At 52.7% G+C, this 19,190-nt stretch overlaps 1 protein-coding gene and 2 non-coding genes across 4 annotated transcripts; all 3 read left to right on the forward strand.

Moving 5' to 3' along the window:
* The first annotated feature begins 14,786 nt into the window (after positions 1–14,786).
* LOC143171882 (large ribosomal subunit protein uL22) lies at positions 14,787–19,017 on the forward strand. 2 transcript variants are annotated; one of them, XM_076361016.1, is made up of 7 exons: positions 14,787–14,864; positions 15,255–15,307; positions 15,397–15,437; positions 17,022–17,156; positions 17,467–17,565; positions 18,201–18,392; positions 18,929–19,017. In XM_076361016.1, exons 2-7 carry the CDS (start codon positions 15,268–15,270, stop codon positions 18,974–18,976), a joined length of 555 nt encoding a protein of 184 aa, XP_076217131.1. In that variant the 5' UTR covers positions 14,787–14,864; positions 15,255–15,267; the 3' UTR covers positions 18,977–19,017. The 2 variants fall into 2 exon arrangements, with proteins under 2 accessions (XP_076217131.1, XP_076217132.1); XM_076361017.1 differs by lacking the exon at positions 14,787–14,864 and adding an exon at positions 14,874–14,979.
* LOC143172291 (small nucleolar RNA SNORD58) lies at positions 15,089–15,157 on the forward strand. The gene has a single exon (XR_012997314.1). It is a non-coding gene; the product is annotated as a small nucleolar RNA SNORD58 (small nucleolar RNA).
* On the forward strand, positions 18,480–18,552 carry LOC143172290 (small nucleolar RNA SNORD58). Its single transcript, XR_012997313.1, has one exon. It is a non-coding gene; the product is annotated as a small nucleolar RNA SNORD58 (small nucleolar RNA).
* Positions 19,018–19,190: the final 173 nt, after the last annotated feature.

The raw sequence follows: 19,190 nt of genomic DNA on the forward strand, positions 1-19,190 counted from the left end.
GGGAGGGACGGACGGACAGAAGGGCGGACGGACGGCGGGGCTCCGCGGGCGCGGGCGGCGGGGCGCTTTAAGGGGCCGCGCGGGGCGGCGCTCGTGGCCCGATGGGGCCGGCCCTGGCGGCGCCGGCCCGCAGCGCCGCTCCCATTGGTCACGCCCTCCCTGACGTCGCGGAGGGCTTGAATGGAAGGGCCACGCGCCGGCGGGGGCGGGGCGCGGAGCTCACGCGTGGGGGTGCTGGGGCGGGGGGGGGGGGGGGGGCGCGCCCCACGGGAGCGCTCCGCGCGGGGAGCCCCGCGGTGGGCTGCGGGGGTGTCGGGGCGGGCGAGCCCGCCGGGGTGACCCGCGGGTGGGTCCCCCAGCGCTACGTGCCCGAGGGGGCAGCGGGGACGGGCGGGCCCCGCGGAGGCGCGTTCCCCGGGTGGGCAAAGCGGCGGGTGGGCTGGCAGGGCTCCCCCGCCGACCCGGGCACCGGCGCGGGTCTGCGGTTTTCAGCCCCAGCTCCGCGCCCGCTCGGGATGCGCTGGACCTCGTGGGCACAAGGCACTCCCCGAAGGGCATCGCCGGGCTCCTGCAGCCACGCCGGCGGTATCGTGGGGAGTTTTGAACCCTCCGTTGTGAAAAGCTGACCGTTTATGCCTACTTTTTATCGCCTGTATTTTTACCAGTTACTGGTCCGTAAGGGGATATTTCGTTTTGTTCTGCCGCTGTCTCGCCGCGGGCGGTGTAAGGAGAAGAGGCGATGCTCTGGGACACGTGGCTTTCCTGGTCTCTTTTTCTTCCCTTTCCTCGGCCCCGTGGCTCCTTCCCTTCCCCTCCAAACTCGCAGCAGAAAGCAAGGAGGAGGCACCAGGGTCTGCGGTGCGGGGGAGAAGGCAGCAGGAAGGTGCAGGCAAATGATGGGCAGAGATGAGGAGGGAAAGATGGAGGCCTAAAACCAGTCAACAGTGAGGGAAATAATGGAAAACCAGGCACGGGCTTTGCTTTAGCCCTCACTAGAATCATAGAACCATTGAGGTTGGAAAAGACCTCTAAGATCATCGAGTCCAACCGTCGACCCAACACCACCACCCACTAAACCATGTCCCTAAGTGCCTCATCTACTCGTCTTTTAAATACCTCCAGGGATGGGGACTCCACCACTTCCCTGGGCAGCCTGTTCCAATGTTCAACCACTCTTTCAGTAAAGACATTTTTCCTCAGTGTCCACTATGTCCACTAGTAGATATCGATGGAGAGAATTAATCTGACTTTCCAGCAGTGCTTTCCCGGAGTGCCGAGTTCGTACCCCGCGCCCCCACGAGCCTTGCTCAGCCCAGCCACCTCCTGCCTCCGTGTGGGTTGGCAGTTGGACTAGATGATCGTCGTAGGTCCCTTCCAACTGAACGATTCTATTCTTTCTAAAAGGTTTTCTCACAGCTCTCGCACGTGCAGCAGGTTGTGCCTGGGGACTGCTGCTCTCCTCTTGGGGATCGTTCCCCGAACCTCTTCATTTCTCACCCTGCAGAATGAATACACATTCTGGGATCTATTCAAGCACCTCCTGTTTCAGGAGGCTGGAGGTGATGCTAACTGCTTCTCCCCAGGGAGCGTGGGTTTGAGCGGAGTGTCCTGGGGACGCAGCCTCTCCCACAGCTGCGTGGTCCCTCTCGAGGAGCAGCATCCTGACAGCAGTGGCCTAAAAAAGAGAGGACAGAGGTTTCTCAGCTGCTGGCCCACGACTGGACTTACTCCTGCAGGAAATGAATCAGCTCAGCCTCATCACCAAACGCTTCATCATTTAAAAAAGATTCCTGGTGCCAACAAAACCCTGCCAGACCGTCGGCCACTGCAACATCTTCTCATTCTTCCTCCCATGCCTTTGCATTCAGCTGTTGCCTCTTGCCATTGTAAAGCTGCGACGGGTGGGGACGTGTCGTCCTTTTGTCTGTGCAACGCCAGGCTCCGGGGGGGGGGGGGGGGGGGGGGGGGGGGGGTGTCCTGCTCTTCGCCTCTGGCTTCCAAGAGTGACAGTAGCAGTGAGAAGAGCTTAGCAACAGCAAGGAAGAAGTGCATCAAAATAATTCCTGGCTGCTTCGGCCAAAAGGTGACGATCGTCCGGGGAGATGCTCAGGAACTGTTGTGATGGGCATCGTATCAATGCGGAGAGCGGGGCTCTGCGCTGACCTCTCTGTAACCCTAATGGCCTGGCGGGAAGAAGGCTCCCACCCAGAGCTGCTTGGAAAATAACAGTTTGTTAAGCCCGATGATTTTAAGGAGACGTTCCTAGTTTTGATTAGTTTTTCACTGGGAAAGGTTTCATGGCTCCCAGACGGAATTTCTGGATATTGTGATAAGTAATAAATAATAAACCAGGGTAAATAATCCACCTTAAAAAAGCTGGAAGCTCAGTATATACAGCACTTCTAGGCTGTTGGAGGCTTTGTCCCAGCAGCTGGTGTGAGCGGGACAATGCCCGGGGAGATAGTGGCTGTTCTTGGACGCGTCTTTCTGGCTCTCTTATTCTCTCCATCCCCACTGTGATTTCCTAAAGACCTCCATTCGGTCCAAAAGCAGAACAGGAACGTTTTAGAAATCGTGAGTATTTTTACAGGGAGTACAAAAATGCCCCGCTCAGCTGTAGTCACAAGCTCTTTGCAGGTGGGTGCTGGGTGGCTGAGGCCAAGGCTGGTTTCTTCTTCAGCACCAAACGTGGTGAGTCAGAGCAGAGCCATGAGACGTGGGGGTAGAAGGGACATGTGAGGAGTTAAGCTTCTTTCTTGGTAGCAAACAGCTAAAATCGGTACGATATGTAAATTAATATGCCAAAATATTTAAAGGTCTGGAGTCTGCTGGTGATCTCGGGGAAGGATTAGACAGGTTTTTCAGCAGCAGCATTTAATTTGAGAGGTTTCCATGTCCATGCATCCAGCAATGAGACCCTTTCAATGCCGTTTCCATATGAGCAGCACATCTCAGACCTGGGTTATGGTCAGCGTCTTCTGCAGGAGCTCGGCATCTCTGACAGAAACAGGCTGTCGCCGTCCTGCGCGAGGAAACTGAAGTCAGGAGCCTTTTGCAAAATAATTGTCTTTAATGCTTCTATTTCCCTGTCTTTAAAATTAGCATACCGACACCTCCTTTCCCTGCAGAAATCGCAGCAAGAAGTACGAATGAACCGCACCATCGAAGAGCTGAGCATTAAGGGAAACGGGAAAATCCTTCAGCATCGCACGACCTCTTAAAAGACCTGCAGAGGTAGAGCAACTCTAGTGCGAGCGGCTCTGGAGATCACAAGGAAAATAGACAGCAGCCTCACGCATGAACAGCGCTGCCAACATTGCATCCCACATTCTCCCAGGGATGACCCGCCACGGAAATAGCAGCAGAGAGAGTGTTTTGCTGCCCAGGACGGGGTACCACCGCCTCGGTGAGTGGCTGCAGGAGGGATTTGGCACAGTACTCCCGGGGCTAAGATTGCATCCCGTCGCATTCACATCGCTAGGAAAGCGTAAGCGGAGCACTTGGCTCGAGTGAGCCCTCCTGATGGGGAAAAATTGTGGCTCTTGGGTTCGTGGGGTGCTTGTTGCCGAAAGCAATGGCACAACAAGAGTCAAAGATGCTCCTATTAAGGATTGCTCATTTGCATGGGCCAAAGATTGATTTCGTTGCTTTAGGTCAGATATTCAGGGTCGGGGAGTGATTATCGCTATTCTGCAGATTTTAAATTCCGCATTTAGAAACCTGAGAGTGTTTTACACGCCCTCCATTCTTCCTGCTTGGTTTTTCTCTCTTTTCATTCCTTTTCTCCAATGAAAGAAGGAGGAGGATTTGCAGGATAGGAGGAGGAGGAGGGGAGAGAGAGGAATTGTTATCTTTTTTTAAGTTATAAAACAGTTTTTCTTTTCAATTATAGAACACAGCCCAGGCAGTAGAATTTAATGGGATTGGTATTAGTTTCCCTCTTGGCTCCTTCTGCCTAATTTGTTTCTGAGATGATGGGGGAGGCGGGGTAGAGACGGGGCTGGAGAACAAACTGAGAGAGGGAAGGGCTGCTTCCCTCAGGGTGCACCGAGCTGGGGCGAAGGCCCTGGGAGGACCCACATATTGGATGGGCGTGCAGAGCTGACTGCACCCCAAAGGGTCTGCAGTCCTGGAGAGGCAGCTCTGCGGTGAAATAACATCCCGGGTTAATCCTTGCATCACCCCGTGCCTGCTCAGCCCAGGACCTCTTGGTTTGTCATCATCCCATCACGCCACCAATTATTTTATACTTAGCGCTTACTGCAGAGGGGGGAGATATTACTTCTGTGGCACAGTTTCTGCTCTGGATGTTTTTGTTCTGTGAGCATCAAACCGGGGTGAAAACAGGCCATGGTGTCTTTGTTTCGCAGCCAATCCTTACCCCACAAAGTCTCTCCTTCCCTCCTCAGCCTTTCAAATACAGCCCCTCTATGAACATGCTTTATAGGACCAATACTTCATAGCCCTCGATAGGTTTGCTTGCTTACAGAAGAGGCTAATCTCCATGAGGTTATGAAATCAGCTCACATGCTTCAGTGGCATTACCCACTATTGATATCCCCTTCGATCCCCGTTGAGCTCTCTTTGTTGGAGGTAACCCCCTCTCCTACTTCTTCTAAGCTGATTTCTTAGGCCACATCATTCAAGTCCCACATCCCCATGGTATTTAGATGTAGTAAAAATGACTGGGGGGGAAATAAATGGCAGCCAGCAAGCCAACTAAACTGTCTTGACTATTAATGGTCCTGTTAGTTGCAAATTTACTTTACCACAAAGCCCCCAGCATGTAATCCTTAGATGAATGCCTTTGATTGTGAGGGAATATTTACAGCTGACCCTGCCAGCAGCCTGCAGACCTGCAATGGGCCTCCTGTCCCACATTAAATCCGCTGGCATCTGTTCCTAGGTTCTTATCAAGCACATGCTCTGTTGGTGCAGTGTTTGGGCTGTAGCGCTCGTGGATACGGTGGGCCTTGAAGAATAAATCCCCGCATTCCTGCAAAATGCTAATTCTTGTGAACGTTGTCACACAGGGAGGAACGTTACAGTGTGTACCTGCCTCCGGGCATCGCCATCCGCAGGGAGGTTTCCAGAAGCCTTTGATCCCTGCCGGCCGCCCCCTCCCCATGGCAGGTCCCCGGTCCTGCTGCTGGACCACCCTTCACCAAGGACAAGCAGCTTCTTGGCCACTCTTTGTTGTGCCATTTTCCCAGATGTGCCTGAGTGACATGAAGTGATTTTTATGATGGTTTTTATCTCTTTTCACCCCTGCCCATGCCTTGCATTAGTCCCCAGGTTGCTCTGACTGAGCGTGGTGTTCTTGCAGAGACCCTCAGGTGATCTTACCCCATCTCCAGCCACAGCAGAGCTGTGCAGGAGCACAGGCTGAAAGCTGGCGAGAGCTCAGTGTGTCCTGAGGCATATTCCCTGTGTCCAAGCGGACAAGTGTAGTTCAGCGGCTTGTCATTCCCAGCACGTCCCGTGGTACGTGAGACGGATCCATGAGACGCCTGGCTGCTTTGTGTCGGACAGAAGACCCAGTGGTGGGCGGCGGGCCTGCTCCATCCACTCTGCAGACAAGGATGTCTTTAGGCCTGTGCCGAGGAATGACGTGTATTTTCTCTCTTCTTATGCCTTTACCCAAAGCCCACGCTTTTCCATCCAAGCTGTATGAATGCTGAGCATGTTTGGGCTTGAACATGGACTTGGATCCGAGCCCATTGGCGGTGCAGAGGTGTCGTGGCTGGCCAGGGGGATGTTTGCTTCTGCTCCTTTCTGCGGTCCTATTTGGGTGAGGGATTGGAGAAACGTCTCAGAAGTTCGTGATCACTTGACCCTTCAGATGGTGGATGGTGAGCCCCCAGCGGCGCTTTCTGCCTTAGCTCTCCTGCATCCAGCAAAGGGAAAAGATTAAACATAATAAATTACTAACACTGCTTCCCTGCCTTTTTTGTAAGTGGAGCCTGGAGCTGCTAGAGAGTCCAGAGAGGAGTTTGGGGGACGGTTGTTTGGTTTAGGGATTCCTTCAGAGTGGATATCCTTATCCACGTGCTTTTTCTTCAAACCTGCAGGAATATTTGGCCCAAGTCTGGAGTGGATGTGGTAGCACCATCAGTGAGAGGTACTCGGCACTCAGCTGGACTGCAGCTCGAGAGGAGACCGTAAGAACTGGCAGAGCAGGCACTGGCTCTCCTGCCTGCTTAGAGGGGTCTGTCCGACCGGGGCACAGCTCTGTCTTTGGGCTCATTTCTGGTAATTAGCAGCTAAATGATCTCGCAAGTTGGCATTTTGGCAGAATAATTAGAAAGCTGATAGCTCCTCCTTCTCCAAAAACTTCCCAGACTAAACCCCAAACTAGCCGTCTAGAGCTTCGTTTTCAGCACTCCTAAATCCACTTTAAATTTATCTCAGTGGCACTGAGGCTTTCGAAGCTGATCCTGTAAATGTGGATGGACACCAAAATGAGGAAGCTCTGAGCATGCCACTCAACTTCCCAGTGCCTACAGGAAAGAAAATGAGTTATCTGTTAAAACCAATTAATTTGTTACTTAGTTTAGCAAAGCCCTATAAAAACACATAATGTTAGTTCTCATCATTATTGCTAATTTGCACCCGAGCTTTACGGTTGCAAATCCCAGATAATTCTTTCTTCCTGGGCCGTGTTGGGTCAGACGGCTCATGCACGTTCATCCTCTCTTTGTGGTCCCGATTGCTGACTTGGCTGGTGTTTAGGAGGTCCTTCGGCAGTATTTTACTGTGATTCACATTAAAGAGGAATGGTATTTTGAACCACAAACATAGACTTTATGCACTATCTTCTGTTTTTCAGAAAAAGTGTGACAAACAGTTTGGGGCACAGAAATGAGCAGCACAAGGTGGTGCTGTGTATCAGCGAGGCCGGTATCATTTGTTCTCCAGCGCCCCGTTTTTCATTTACCCTCTCCTTTGAACCCTTTGCCTTCTCAAATCTGAGCAGGGCGTAGCGCTGGGATCTGCCTGAGACAGGGGAAAGCCTCGAGCTATCCTTGGAGATACGTGAAGTCTCCTGCTGTCCTCAGATGTTGGTTTTACTTATACTGACAATATTATTCATTTCATTTTTCACCAGCTTGCACATTTTACTTTGAGAACCCATCAGTTATCCCATCCCTGAATCCAGTCTCGTTCCTCAGTGTCTCAGTGAAAAGGACATCTATCACATGTGGTTACAGCGTGTGCAATATGAGATGGGAAAGAATGAGATGTCCCCGAGGATGCTGGTCCCCCACCGGGCTCTGCTTCACCCTCTGGCCATTTATTCCTAATTGCCTAACTTCTCCCATTTATTGTGTTTGTTGAGTGTGTGGATCTTATTAGGAAGAGTCAGTGGCTCTGTAATTAATTAAGAAAAGCTTGGGGCATTTCTTGGTACTTTGTAGTCGTGTTCCTGCTTGTGATGTACAGGCATTGCTGATGCTCATCCCAGGAACTCCCAGTCCAAGGACAGACAGGCAGAGAGACAAAGGTCAGGGCACAGGAAAAACAAGAGGGCTTTTCTGTACAGGTCAGTTATATCCTGGGCTGCATCCAAAGCAGCGTGGCCAGCAGGGCGAGGGAGGGGATTCTGCCCCTCTGCTCTGCTCTGGTGAGACCCCCCCTGGAGCACTGCGTCCAGCTCTGGGGACCTCAGCATAAGAAAGACACGGACCTGTTGGAGCAGGTCCAGAGGAGGGTCACGAAAATGATCAGGGGGATGGAACACCTCTCCTATGAGGACAGGCTGGGAGAGTTGGGGTTGTCCAGCCTGGAGAAGAGAAGGCTCCGGGGAGACCTTATTGCGGCCTGTCAGTACTTCAAGGGGGCTTATAAGAAAGATGGGGACAGACTTTTTAGCAGGGCCTGTTGCAATAGGACAAGGGGAAATGGTTTTAAACGAAAAGAGGGGAGATTCAGACTAGATAGAAGGAAGAATTTTTTTACGCTGAGGGTGGTGAAACACTGGCCCAGGTTGCCCAGAGAGGGGGTGGATGCCCCATCCCTGGAAACATTCCAGGTCAGGTTGGACGGGGCTCTGAGCGACCTGATCTAGTTGAAGATGTCCCTGCCCACAGTGGGGGGGTTGGACTAGATGGCCTTTAGAGGTCCCTTCCAACCCAAACCATTCTGTGACTCTATTCTATGATTCTACAATTCTATGATATGCTTCGCAGAGCAAGGGTGATATTTTCTAAGCAGAGCACGACGTAGGAGGTGTGAGCAGAGACCTGACGGGCAGGCAGGAGAGGGGAGCAGTGGCAGCAGACCTGCCTGGTCTGGGATATGGGTGCAGGATCCCACTAACCACCTCCCCGCGCGTAACACTCCCTCCTTCCATTTGCAATGCAACTCCACGGCCTCTGCCTCCCGTCCCGTGACCAGGCAGTCGGCGTCGCGTCCCCCGCACGCTGCAGGTCCAGCACCTGACTGAGTCACGGGGTGGCCGATGGCCGCCGGGACGGGGTGGGAGCTGGAGGTGTGCTACCTAGCGGGGCCCCGCGTTCAGCCGATGCCTGCCGCAGCCTTGCCCGGCGGTCCCTGCCCATCAGATGACCTTCCCGAGCACCGGCATGTGACTGGGCCATGCACGCTGGAAAAGACCATGCGGAGCGGAGAGGTTGGAGAGGGGGAGGGCGGCTCAGCTAGAGAGGATTAGTAAGCGTGAACAGATAGGGAAAGCTTTGAAAGAGGGGGCTTGTGTCAGAGTTGTTGCAATAGCGAAGGGGGAGGTAGGTGGGTGATTGGAAGAGGGAGGGAAGGAGCGAGCCAGGAGGGAGGGATGACCTCAGAGGTGACATTTGGGATCAAAGTGGGGAAGTCTGCGTCTTGTGGAGAGGAAGATGCTTGCAATCGTCAGAGCAGGAGGGAGCTCTGTAAGAATAGGAAGGAACGAACACAGAAACCACGCGCTGGGATGTTAAACGAAGATGCTGGAAGGGTTGCTACAGACATTAAGTTTGGACAAGAGTAGCTGTTCAGGGCTGTAGCTTCTTGCCGTGCCATGAACAGAACCCTGTCTGCCGGCTGAAACTTCTGCACAGGTTGTCTCAACAGGCATCATCCAACCTTGCTTCTCAGGCTCTGAGCAGATCTCTGCCTTGGTTGAGAACAGAGAGGGCTGCAGGGGTGACAAACACCGGTCCTGCCTGCAAGGACCATTCCTGCCCCAGGTCCCTCCGTGCTGTGTCTGCCAGCAGGGAGGTGGAGATGCAGAAGCCCCTGGGAGAGAAGAACAGGTTTGATTGTGGTTTATCAGCCGATCCAGAGGTGCTCTTGAACAAGGCAGCCAGAGAAAGACAGAGCAGATAATAACAGAGGAGACGAGGGGACTTCTTTGGTCCATTTCGGTTAGGAGATGTAATGCGACAAATGGATGGAGTCTGAGGCTGTGTTTTGTAGTACAGGGCACACTCAGCTTTAGAAATGTTGGAAGGATTCACAGATCAAGAAGAGTTGAGGTTAGAAGGGGCCAGTGGAGATCGTCTAGAGCAGCCCCCCTGCAGCTCAAAGCAGAGTCAGCTGGAGCTGGTCGCCCAGGATATTGTCCAGATGGTTTTTTTAATACTTCCAAGGATGGAGACTCCGCAACCTCTCTGGGCCACCTGTTCCAGGGTTCAACCATCCTGACAGTAAAAAAAGTTCGATGTTTAAACTGAATTTCCCATATTTTAATTTGTGCCTAAATTGTGGGTGAAAATTGTGGGCAATATCCCTGATTCCAGGGATATTTTTGGTTTCATGAACCAAAAACACATTTAAAGCAGTACTTCTCGGTTATGAGCCAGACAGCTTAGAGCAAATGTAAGCCCAGGATTTAATTTATCCCAAATAGTGTTTATGATCAGGCACTTACATGATGTCTTTATTTACTGCCTTACTCGTCAAGGCGATTGGCTGGTCCATTTCTGGCAATTAAAGCCACGAACAAGCAGTCATAGACCTGCACAACCTGCGTAAATGGTTTGCTGGCAAGAAATACACTGAATAAACACAAACTTCAGCTACAAGGTTATTTAATCACAAACATCGGAAACTTATTTTACCGGTGACTTCCTGCTAGCTGGGTGTGCAGGGGGTGGACGAACCCGTTGCTCTAGGACAACGCGCCAAAAATGTTGAGTATTAAGACAGTATCACCGATTGCTGTGGTTTTTTTGTTTAGACCACGCTCCCGGCTGGCTGGTCACCAGCAGCGCGGGGAAGGCGCTGTACCTGCTGTGTCACGCTTCAGCAGTGGTGACGGTAAGGACAGATACTCAGCTGTCATGACGCCGAGCTCCCTTGGCCGTTTCCTCACCCCTGGATTGGGTACAGCACATACATGACAGAAATAAATAGACTGCGTAGCTAACCTCTTCTTGTAAAGAATTGCCTGTGTTTTAGAAGGATTCACAGGGAATCAAAAGCATTCCAGTTGTTCACGGGTTTTAGGTGTTACACTTACGATGTGATGATTTATGTACGTACACATACATACCTACATATACACATACATATATTTAAAAAAATACCTATTTTTATACATATATCTCTGCTTAAGTAAGGAACTTTTGCCCCCCTATGGAAGCATCTCTTCTTAAAAATCACAGGGAGGAATATATAACATAATCGAGCTCTTCAAGTGACCAAGACAGAATTACTGATGCAGAGCAAAACTCCTATAGTGTCTTGTCCTGCTGACGATGGTCAGTCCATCATCTGGAGATGCCTTTCCTCCTTTCCCAGGCCCGCAGATCTTGCTCCTGGGACTCACTGCCTGGGTCAGTAGATTTTAGGATGCGGTTGTGGAGAGCGGCTTAGCTGGAGAACTCACCTACGACGTGTCCAAATGCCGCTGTTTTGCTGACCGTGGGAGGAAAAGGCAAACAATGGGAGCGAGCTGTGCCTCTGGAGGAGCCACACGGCTGGGAGGAGGAGTGCAGGAGTCCATAGGCTGGTGCAGAAGGTGCAGGCAGCTGCCTGAAGGCTGGAAAGCTTCAGCGTTTCCAGCATTCAAGCTGGTTTCAATTTAAAATGTCTTTGTCTTCAAGATTTTCTGCTTAACCGTTAGGACAAGCAACCCATTTGTATGTAATTTTGTGAATGACAGCTAATATCCCCACATAACCCTTGGGCTGCAAAAACTGGGTCTGTAAGATAAACGCCAAGAAATCTCCAAAAAAGTTTGAGGAATTGGATTCCATTCCTGTGCAACGAACAGGTCAAAACCCCCTCCTACAGCACGGCGGACACGCAGTGTGTTTTAGCGAGCCAGGGTTAAGCTTGGCCAATCAATCAGCCCCAATGGATCTCTCTGTCACGAGGATTTCAGCACCGACCCTCCCGTCGCTCCACCTGCCCCTCTGTTAGAAATTACTGCCTTCAGGAAGGGTGGCAGAGGCAGATGTGTGCCTGAGCCGACAGCCAGGCACTCGAGCTGCGACAGAGTAGGAGCTGAAAGTAATGCCTTGGCCTCTGAACCGGCTGGCTGAGGGCAGGTACAGGTTTGCTTCTGTCACTCCTGCTGTGGCAGTGGTTGAACTCCAGCAGAGCTGCTGGAAGGTGAGCAGGGGGGAGTCCTACGGCTGGAAGCGAGCTCTCTTTTTGGCACTGAGCAGCCATGCCTTTAGCTCCAGTCCTGCCGTGAAACCATAGCCCCGGCCAGTCTCGGAGCTCACCTCTCCCTCTGGCCAGGAAGGACGGTGGCTATCGAGGGCGTTGACTGATTGGCACTTAGGATGACATTCGGCTTGGCAATTCCAGTAGGACTGATAAGGCCGCTTGTTTATTCACAGCTAAATCCACAAAAGGACTTACGTGAATCAACATTCCTGCGCCAGTACGCTCTTCCACGGCATGTTAACGGGTGCAGCCCCCTTCCAGCCTCAGGAGCAGGTTCAGAGGAGAGGCGTGAAGCCAACGCATTGCAGGCTGCTCAGCAGAAAACCTGCAGCAGGAAGGGTGGGAACATCTTTGCCACAGAATAGCCTCTGGCCTCCTGGTTAGGACGCGGCTTTGATACCTCTCAAGGGAAGGAAATTGAAAGTGCGTCTCCCACATCCTGGGAGTGTGCTGTGGCCACCACGCTGCTGGGTTAAGATGGGCACTACCGCTTTCTGGAGGTTTCTGCCTCAGGAGATGGTAGAAACCTTTGCTGCCCTTGCGATGAGCCCTTCGCGGGAGGATGCTACCAGCAGGAGCTTCCAGAGCACAAAGTAGAGGAACAGTTCAGGTCTGAACACAGTTGGATCTTTGCTTTCAATGCCTGATGAGAGAGGGGGGTCTTCCTGGGCACGCACAACACAATCACCAGGGCTGGGTGGTATGAACCGGGGAGCTAAGAGGGAGCGTCAGGTAAAAATCCTATGAATTGAGATTCCAGTAGGATTAGGAGGCAGCTGCCTCCTGCGCAGGAGTTTTCAGGAACATGATTTTGGACTTACGTGCCTAAATTTTCTGCTTAGGATGCAAAAGCTCTTTTCGAGTCAGCTCACACAAGCTAAATATCCAAGGCAGCTGGTGCACTGGGGGAAATAATCTGGGTAAATCTCAACAAGGGCACATGCTCAGCTGCCTCAGCCCTGATCTCAGCACCAGATACGTGCTAGGCTGCCTCTGAGAGCAGTTGTTAACCTCCCAATAAAGATGAAAACATGCACCTCGTTTCCTGACGCCATCCGCAGAAGCTCCTACTTCTACACTTCCACCACTGCAAGCCCTCAGCAGCTGATCATAAACAGTTCCACGTGTCGGTGAAACAGAAAACGTAAGTAACAGAAAACGCGCCCTGTTTGTTTTGGAGTTGACTGATGAACACAATGACCATGTGATAATTCCCACCATGTGTCAACTACTTAAGTTTCACCTCTCTCTCCCAGCATTCTCTGAATGTCTTCTTGCTTCTGTGCTCTGCTGCTAAGAAGCAGCAGCGTGTAAAGCTGCTTCCCATGGAAATGCCGGTTTCCTCCGCCAGCACTGGTTTCCTACATGCAGGCAGGTGCGGAGGGGAGGGCAGAAACGATGAAGGAGGAGGGAGGGCTGTGAGAGGAGATTCCCACAATACGGTGGGGAAGGCCATGGACGTGCTCGAGGACCTCAGCTTTCGCTAGTTTTTATCTATTGCATCTGGAAACTTAGTGCTCCTGGAAATACTACTGTTCTTGTTCCATAGGAAGGAGAACTGAAACACTAAGAAGGCGTTGGAAGTCATCGCCGAGATCTCTTTTTACATATTTATTGCTTCCTCGAAGTCACGAGACCCCAGAGAGGACACTTTTCCTTGTCTGTTTATTTTTCTCTAGTAACTCTTGGCTTAGAAAGGCTGTCATGCATGTATTTTGGCGGTGCTAATCCTCCTTCGCATTACCACTGTTCTGAGCTGGTTGTGTGTATTGAGGTGCTGAGTGGCTCCTAATCCCATGGACGATGACGGAAGTGCTAATTGGTGAAAACGGATCTTGAGTATCTCAAAATAAGTATCCGTGACCGAAAGCTAGTGTGTGTGCTTGTGAGCGTGGGCCGCTAACTCTTTTTTTCATGGGAACCTTGTATATAAAAAGAAGAAATAATATTTGCCCGCATCCCAGCAGGTTTCCCTGCTTTGAGATTGATGCTTAAAAGTTACTTGGAGACTTTGCAGAAAGCTTCTCCTTGAAAGCAAAGTAAAAGGCACCTTTTAAGGCAGGTGAATGGAGAGCTGCAGTCAAAATTAGAGCTCTACAGTTTCCAGCCATGTAAATACTTGCGACAGTTCAAATATTTTCCTCTTCCCATCTGGGTGAGATCCTATCTTCAAAGCTTTGGGGTTTTTTAGCACTAAACAAGAGATCCAAAACCAGCCTCCTGGTCAGAGCATTTTCACGGGCAGCAAGTTCTCGCTCTGCTCTGCTTATTTCTAAACGCAGAGTTGAACCCGGACTCTCTCGTGCCGGGGAGGTGCCTGGACACCAGACTACTGGCCGCTCAGGAAGATGCGTCTCTTTTTTCCCCACTCTGTCAAACTTTTCCCGATGAGCCTTTTGCTGTAGCTGGGTACCACCTTCAGGAAATAACTCTGGTTTTATTGAACGGCTGCTTTGTCCAATTTCCCAAGCAGTTCTAGCTGCAAACGCAGCCTAAAATGGGGGGGGGGGGGGGAATCTTTTAAGAAGTTTTGTGGTTTTTTTTTTTTTTTTTAAATAACGGTGCAGTAAGTACCAGCTGCAATTCATAAACACGAATCTCTCCGGTCCCACCGCTTGGGCACCCCCGCGGTGCGGTGCGGTGCGGTGCGGTGCGCTCCGCTCCTCTCTGTTCTCATCCTGAGCCGCCACCTAGCCGCAGCCCTCCGCCTCGCTCCTTGCTCTCAGCTGACTTCGGGTCCGCCGCCAGGGCCGGCCCCGAGCTGAGGGGTTAATGAAATCGGGCCCGGGCTCCGACGGCAGTCTTTCCCGAGGAAGAGAGGCCTCTTCCCCGCACAGCACGGCACCTGGCGGGGCTAACCCCCTCAGGGCGGCGGGCCCGGCGCCATTTCGCGAGGCGGGGGGGGGTAGGCCTCGGGCTGCCGGGGAGCGCCGCGGGGGTGCGCGTCCGGCACCCAGGCTCCCGCCTCCCGCACACGGACACGAGGACGGCGGCTGGCGCGCACGGACGTTTTAGTTTCACCCCTCGGGCTCGCAGGCCGGGCTGACGCCGCCCTGACCGGCCACTCGCCCCCTCCCGCCGCCGCCGCGCGTTTGTCGACGGTCCCTGCGGCGCCCTTCGCCCCGCGCTCGGCGCGGCACCTCCGCGACGCTCCCTGACCGAAATCCCGGCCGGGCTCTCGCGAGAGCGGGCGGCTCTCCCGCCTCCCGGCGTGCCCTGCTCTTCCTCTTCCCCGCCGCCGCCCTGAGGTGAGGGAGCCATGGCGGCCGGGGAGCGGTCCCAATCCGGCCCCATCCTGCCCGGGGGCCCCCCGGGGAGGCGATGAGGGGGCGAGGGCTCGGTCCGTCTCGCCGGACGCCCTCGGTATTTGCGGGGCTGGCGCGGGGGAGGACGGGCAGGGGACGGAGATGGCGGAGCTCGGGGGGCGGCTGGCGGGTGTGAGGTGGAAGCGGGCCCTAGGGGGAGGCCGTGGCTGCGGTGATGACTTTCTTAGGACACCTTTGGATTTAACCGTGAAAAGAAAGCGTAATTTCTGAGCAGCTCCTTCAGCTCGCTGTCGGCAGTAAGGTAAACAGTCCGGGTCGTGCGTGTCTGTGTTGGAAGCTTAACATGGGGGGTTTTTAATGGCTTTTTTGCAGTTGAGCTCCAAAAATGGTGCGCTACTCTCTGGATCCGGAGAACCCCACGAAATGTGAGTCGTTTTTTCCGTGGACGTTCGCGTAGGACTTCAGCGAAGCCACTGAGGTTTTGATTCCAAAAGTTGGTCTTTTTTCTTGGCAGCATGCAAGTCACGGGGATCCAACCTGCGAGTGCATTTCAAGGTACGCAGTGTGCCTGCGTAGTAGAAACGCAAACTCATTTGTTTTTGGGGTTTTTTTTGTTTGTTTGTTGGCTTTTTTTGGGGGGGGGTGGAAGGAAGTATCTTTTACTCTCCTGTATCATTACATAGTTACTGAAGGGTGGTAGCGTGGGTTATGGCCTGTGTTTGCTTTAGCCGCTTGTAATGGCTTTTATCCCCAGGATCAAAGACGAGATCGTGTGTCCTAAAGAGCTTCTGTCTAACGCAGGCGGTAAAACACAGCAGGAAAACAGTCGCAGTGAATTTAGCGGGAGGAATTGGGCTAGTGTTAAGAGGAGAGGTTTGTGTCGTTCGTCTTGCTCTGCCTTTCTGGTTGCTCGGAAGGAACGTGGGGTTCGTCTGATCACGCTGCCGGCGGAGAAGCTTGGCAGGGGAGAGTTGCGGAGGGCTGCAGGTGGGAACGTGGGATTCTCTGGAAAAGGTGTAGGTGCGGCGGCGAACTCGGGACTCACCCGAGTTCACCACAAAACCCAGGCTGAGCGGGTGCTTTTCTGCTCGGTGGTGGGTAGTGCAGGTGAAAGGAGGTTGCCGTTATTTTGGTTTGCCCTTTTGTTGTGATGGGGTAGGGTTGTAGTTACGCTCCGACTCTTGCGGTTTTTATGCTGTCTTAAGCACCCATACTTTATTCCCGATTTTTCTTGGGGAAAAAAGGCTGGTGAGGGGTCTGGAGAACAAGTCTGATGGGCGGCTGAGGGAACTGGGGTTGTTTAGCCTGGAGAAAAGGAGGCTGAGGGGAGACCTCATCGCTCTCTACAACCACCTGAAAGGAGGTTGTAGCGAGGTGGGGGTCGGTCTCTTCTCCCAGGTAACAAGCGATAGGACGAGAGGAAACGGCCTCAAGTTGCGCCAGGGGAGGTTTAGATTGGATGTGAGGAAAAATTTCTTTACTGAAAGAGTGTTTAAACATTGGAACAGGCTGCCCAGGGAAGTGGTGGAGTCACCATCCCTGGAGGTATTTAAAAGATGAGTAGATGAGGCACTTAGGGACATGGTTTAGTGGACATGGTGGTGTTGGGTCGACGGTTGGACTCGATGATCTTAGAGGTCTTTTCCAACCTCAATGATTCTATGATTCTTCCTGAGCCTTTTTCTCTCTCCCTTTTAAGATCCCTTTACATAGATTGTTTGTAGCTCGTTTTCTCATCGCTTCCTCTGAGGTGCTGTATTTGACATTTTAGTAGGAATTTATCCTTTAGGCTCCTGCTTTTTTGGATTAGTGACCAAAGAGGACCTATGAAAAGTATAAATACTCAAATTTTAATTTTGGTGGTTGGAAAGACCTAGGCATTAGGTAAGAAACAATAAAGATGTGCCAGAGCCGCAGATTCAGTGATGGAAGTCATACCAAGGGTTAGAAAAGTAGGTAGCAAAAAAAAAAAAAGTGTTTCTAATTCTTCTTTTTTTTTTTTTTTGTCTGAGTGCTTCTTTTAAACTGAGTTCGTAGCAAAAAGAACAAGACCCAGGAAAGGGAGAAGGGGTGCTTTTGCTCGCGTTGTAACTTGGAAAGAGCTGCTAAGAGGAACTTGGCTGCGCTTTCTCTTGCTAGAACACCCGTGAGACCGCCCAGGCCATCAAGGGCATGCACATCCGCAAGGCCACCAAGTACCTGAAGGACGTCACCCTGAAGAAGCAATGCGTTCCCTTCCGTCGCTACAACGGAGGAGTCGGTAGATGCGCCCAGGTGAGGCCCGAGACGAAAACGTGGGAAGGACGCCTCGGCTGAGGCTGGTCGAAGAAGAGAGAAGAGATGATGTTGAGGCGGCGCGGGGAATAGTCTATTGACGTCAGCGTTACGTATGAACTTAAGAGGGAGGAAAGAGTTAATTCCAGTACAGCAAGCATCGCATCTACTTGCAGTGTCAAGTAATTGATCAGATTTAATTATTTTGGTATGCGATCTTAACCAAAGGGGATGTAATGGCAAGTTAACGGTGTGCGAAGGGCAAGTTGCGTTGTACCAGGGGGAAAAGGGAACTCTCTTCTTCTTCCAGGCCAAGCAGTGGGGCTGGACGCAGGGACGCTGGCCGAAGAAAAGCGCGGAGTTCTTGCTGCACATGCTCAAAAACGCGGAGAGCAATGCTGAGCTCAAGGTGGGTCGCGCAGATGTTATTAAGCGCAAAGTGTTCGTGTCGTGCTGTGGGTCGGCGCTCCTGAACTCGGTGTCTCTAACGCGGGGGGCCGGATGAGGCCCGCTCTGTAGGTGAAACTCCGTTGTACAGGGGCTGTTGGCTCACTGTTCAAGTGAGGCCGCGTGCGTTTTTCAAGTTAAAATGCGAGTAATGATTTCTCACAGATAGCTAGTTCGTGCACGGGCATCAACTCTTTGGAGTAAGTGTGGTTTCGATCTCTTAAAATCTACAAAACAAAGCAAAATCTGTGCGCTCTTGTCCATTTGGAATATGCTCGGCGCTTAATTTGGTGACTTGGGTGGCAGCGCTGGCTGTCGCGGGACACCTTTGGTGAAACAGTGACCCCTTTCTGAGCCAGCGGCATCGTTTTCAGTTCGTTGTGACGCGCGGAGGGGTGGTCGGCGTTCCGCTGACCCCAGCTGGTGCTTGCTGGGTGAACGCTCAGCTCCCTGACGCTGCCGAGCGAAGCTGTTTTATTTGCCGGGGGGGGGTGTGTGTGTGTGGTTATTCACGTTTTTGCTGTGGAGATTATTTATTTGAAGAGGAAAACCAAGTCGCAAGTTTTCTCTCCGCCCCCCTCCCCGTCCCCTTCCCAGGGTCTTGACGTGGATTCTCTGGTCATCGAGCACATCCAGGTCAACAAGGCTCCCAAAATGCGCAGGCGCACCTACAGGGCGCACGGCAGGATCAACCCCTACATGAGCTCCCCCTGCCACATCGAGATGATCCTCACCGAGAAGGAGCAGATCGTTCCCAAGCCGGAGGAAGAAGTTGCTCAAAAGAAAAAGGTACCGGGCGTCGTGTCCTTAGTCCTCTTCAATGTCGCTGTCGAGAGGTCCCGAGTGTCGACGCGTCGTGTTTCTCGGGCGGAGGGGTTGCTGTGATGACCATCTTAGGACACCTTTGGAATACCCATGAAAAAAAAAAAAGTTGTTATTTCTGAGCAACCTCGATAACGTATTGGCAAAACGCAGCGTTGAGAACTCGGGGGAAGAGCTTCGCGGTGGTTTGTATCGCGCGGATGGCTTGTTCCTCCCTCCCCCGGCGCGGTCACAGCGTTCCCCCCCACCGCGTGTCGGGGTAACGCGGTGCGTTTCCGTAGAGCTGAAATCGAGCTGACTTTGGCCTGTCAGCAGTGTCCCTGTAAGGACGCCCGAGTTGGGCGCGGGCGCCACTGGCGGGACGTCCTGTAAACGGGCGAGGGAATTTCTAACGGTTCTCGGTGCTTCCCTCACGGGAGGGCTCTGTCGCTGGACTCCTTGCGCGGTGTTTCGGGAAGGGGCGGGCTGTGGCTCTTCTCTCATTTGTGTCTTTTGTTTGTCAGATATCCCAAAAGAAGCTGAAGAAGCAGAAGCTGATGGCTCGGGAGTAGGTCTGACCCAGCAGATGTACTTAAATAAAATTAAGAGGTTACGATTTGTTGTGCTTTTTCAAGGCGTTGGCTGCCCCGGGGTCTGCTCGGCCGCCTGGGCCACCAGCGCGGGGCGGCGGCCAGTGGCCCCGGGCGGCCGGCGCCGCGACCCAAAAGCGCTTTGCCTCCCCGCCGGTGCCTCTCACGGCCAAACCGAGATAGCCTCAGCCCCGCG

This window comes from Aptenodytes patagonicus, chromosome W, assembly GCF_965638725.1.
Source record: "Aptenodytes patagonicus chromosome W, bAptPat1.pri.cur, whole genome shotgun sequence".
In the NCBI taxonomy this organism is placed as follows: domain Eukaryota; kingdom Metazoa; phylum Chordata; class Aves; order Sphenisciformes; family Spheniscidae; genus Aptenodytes; species Aptenodytes patagonicus.

Bases quoted from the DNA above. Each gene is read 5' to 3' on its own strand.
- LOC143171882 (XM_076361016.1), top strand. From the start codon at position 15,268: ATGGTGCGCTACTCTCTGGATCCGGAGAACCCCACGAAAT. The intron at 15,308-15,396 runs GTGAGTCGTTTT...TTTTCTTGGCAG, and splicing joins TCCGGAGAACCCCACGAAAT to CATGCAAGTCACGGGGATCC. The intron at 18,393-18,928 runs GTACCGGGCGTC...TTTGTTTGTCAG, and splicing joins AAGTTGCTCAAAAGAAAAAG to ATATCCCAAAAGAAGCTGAA.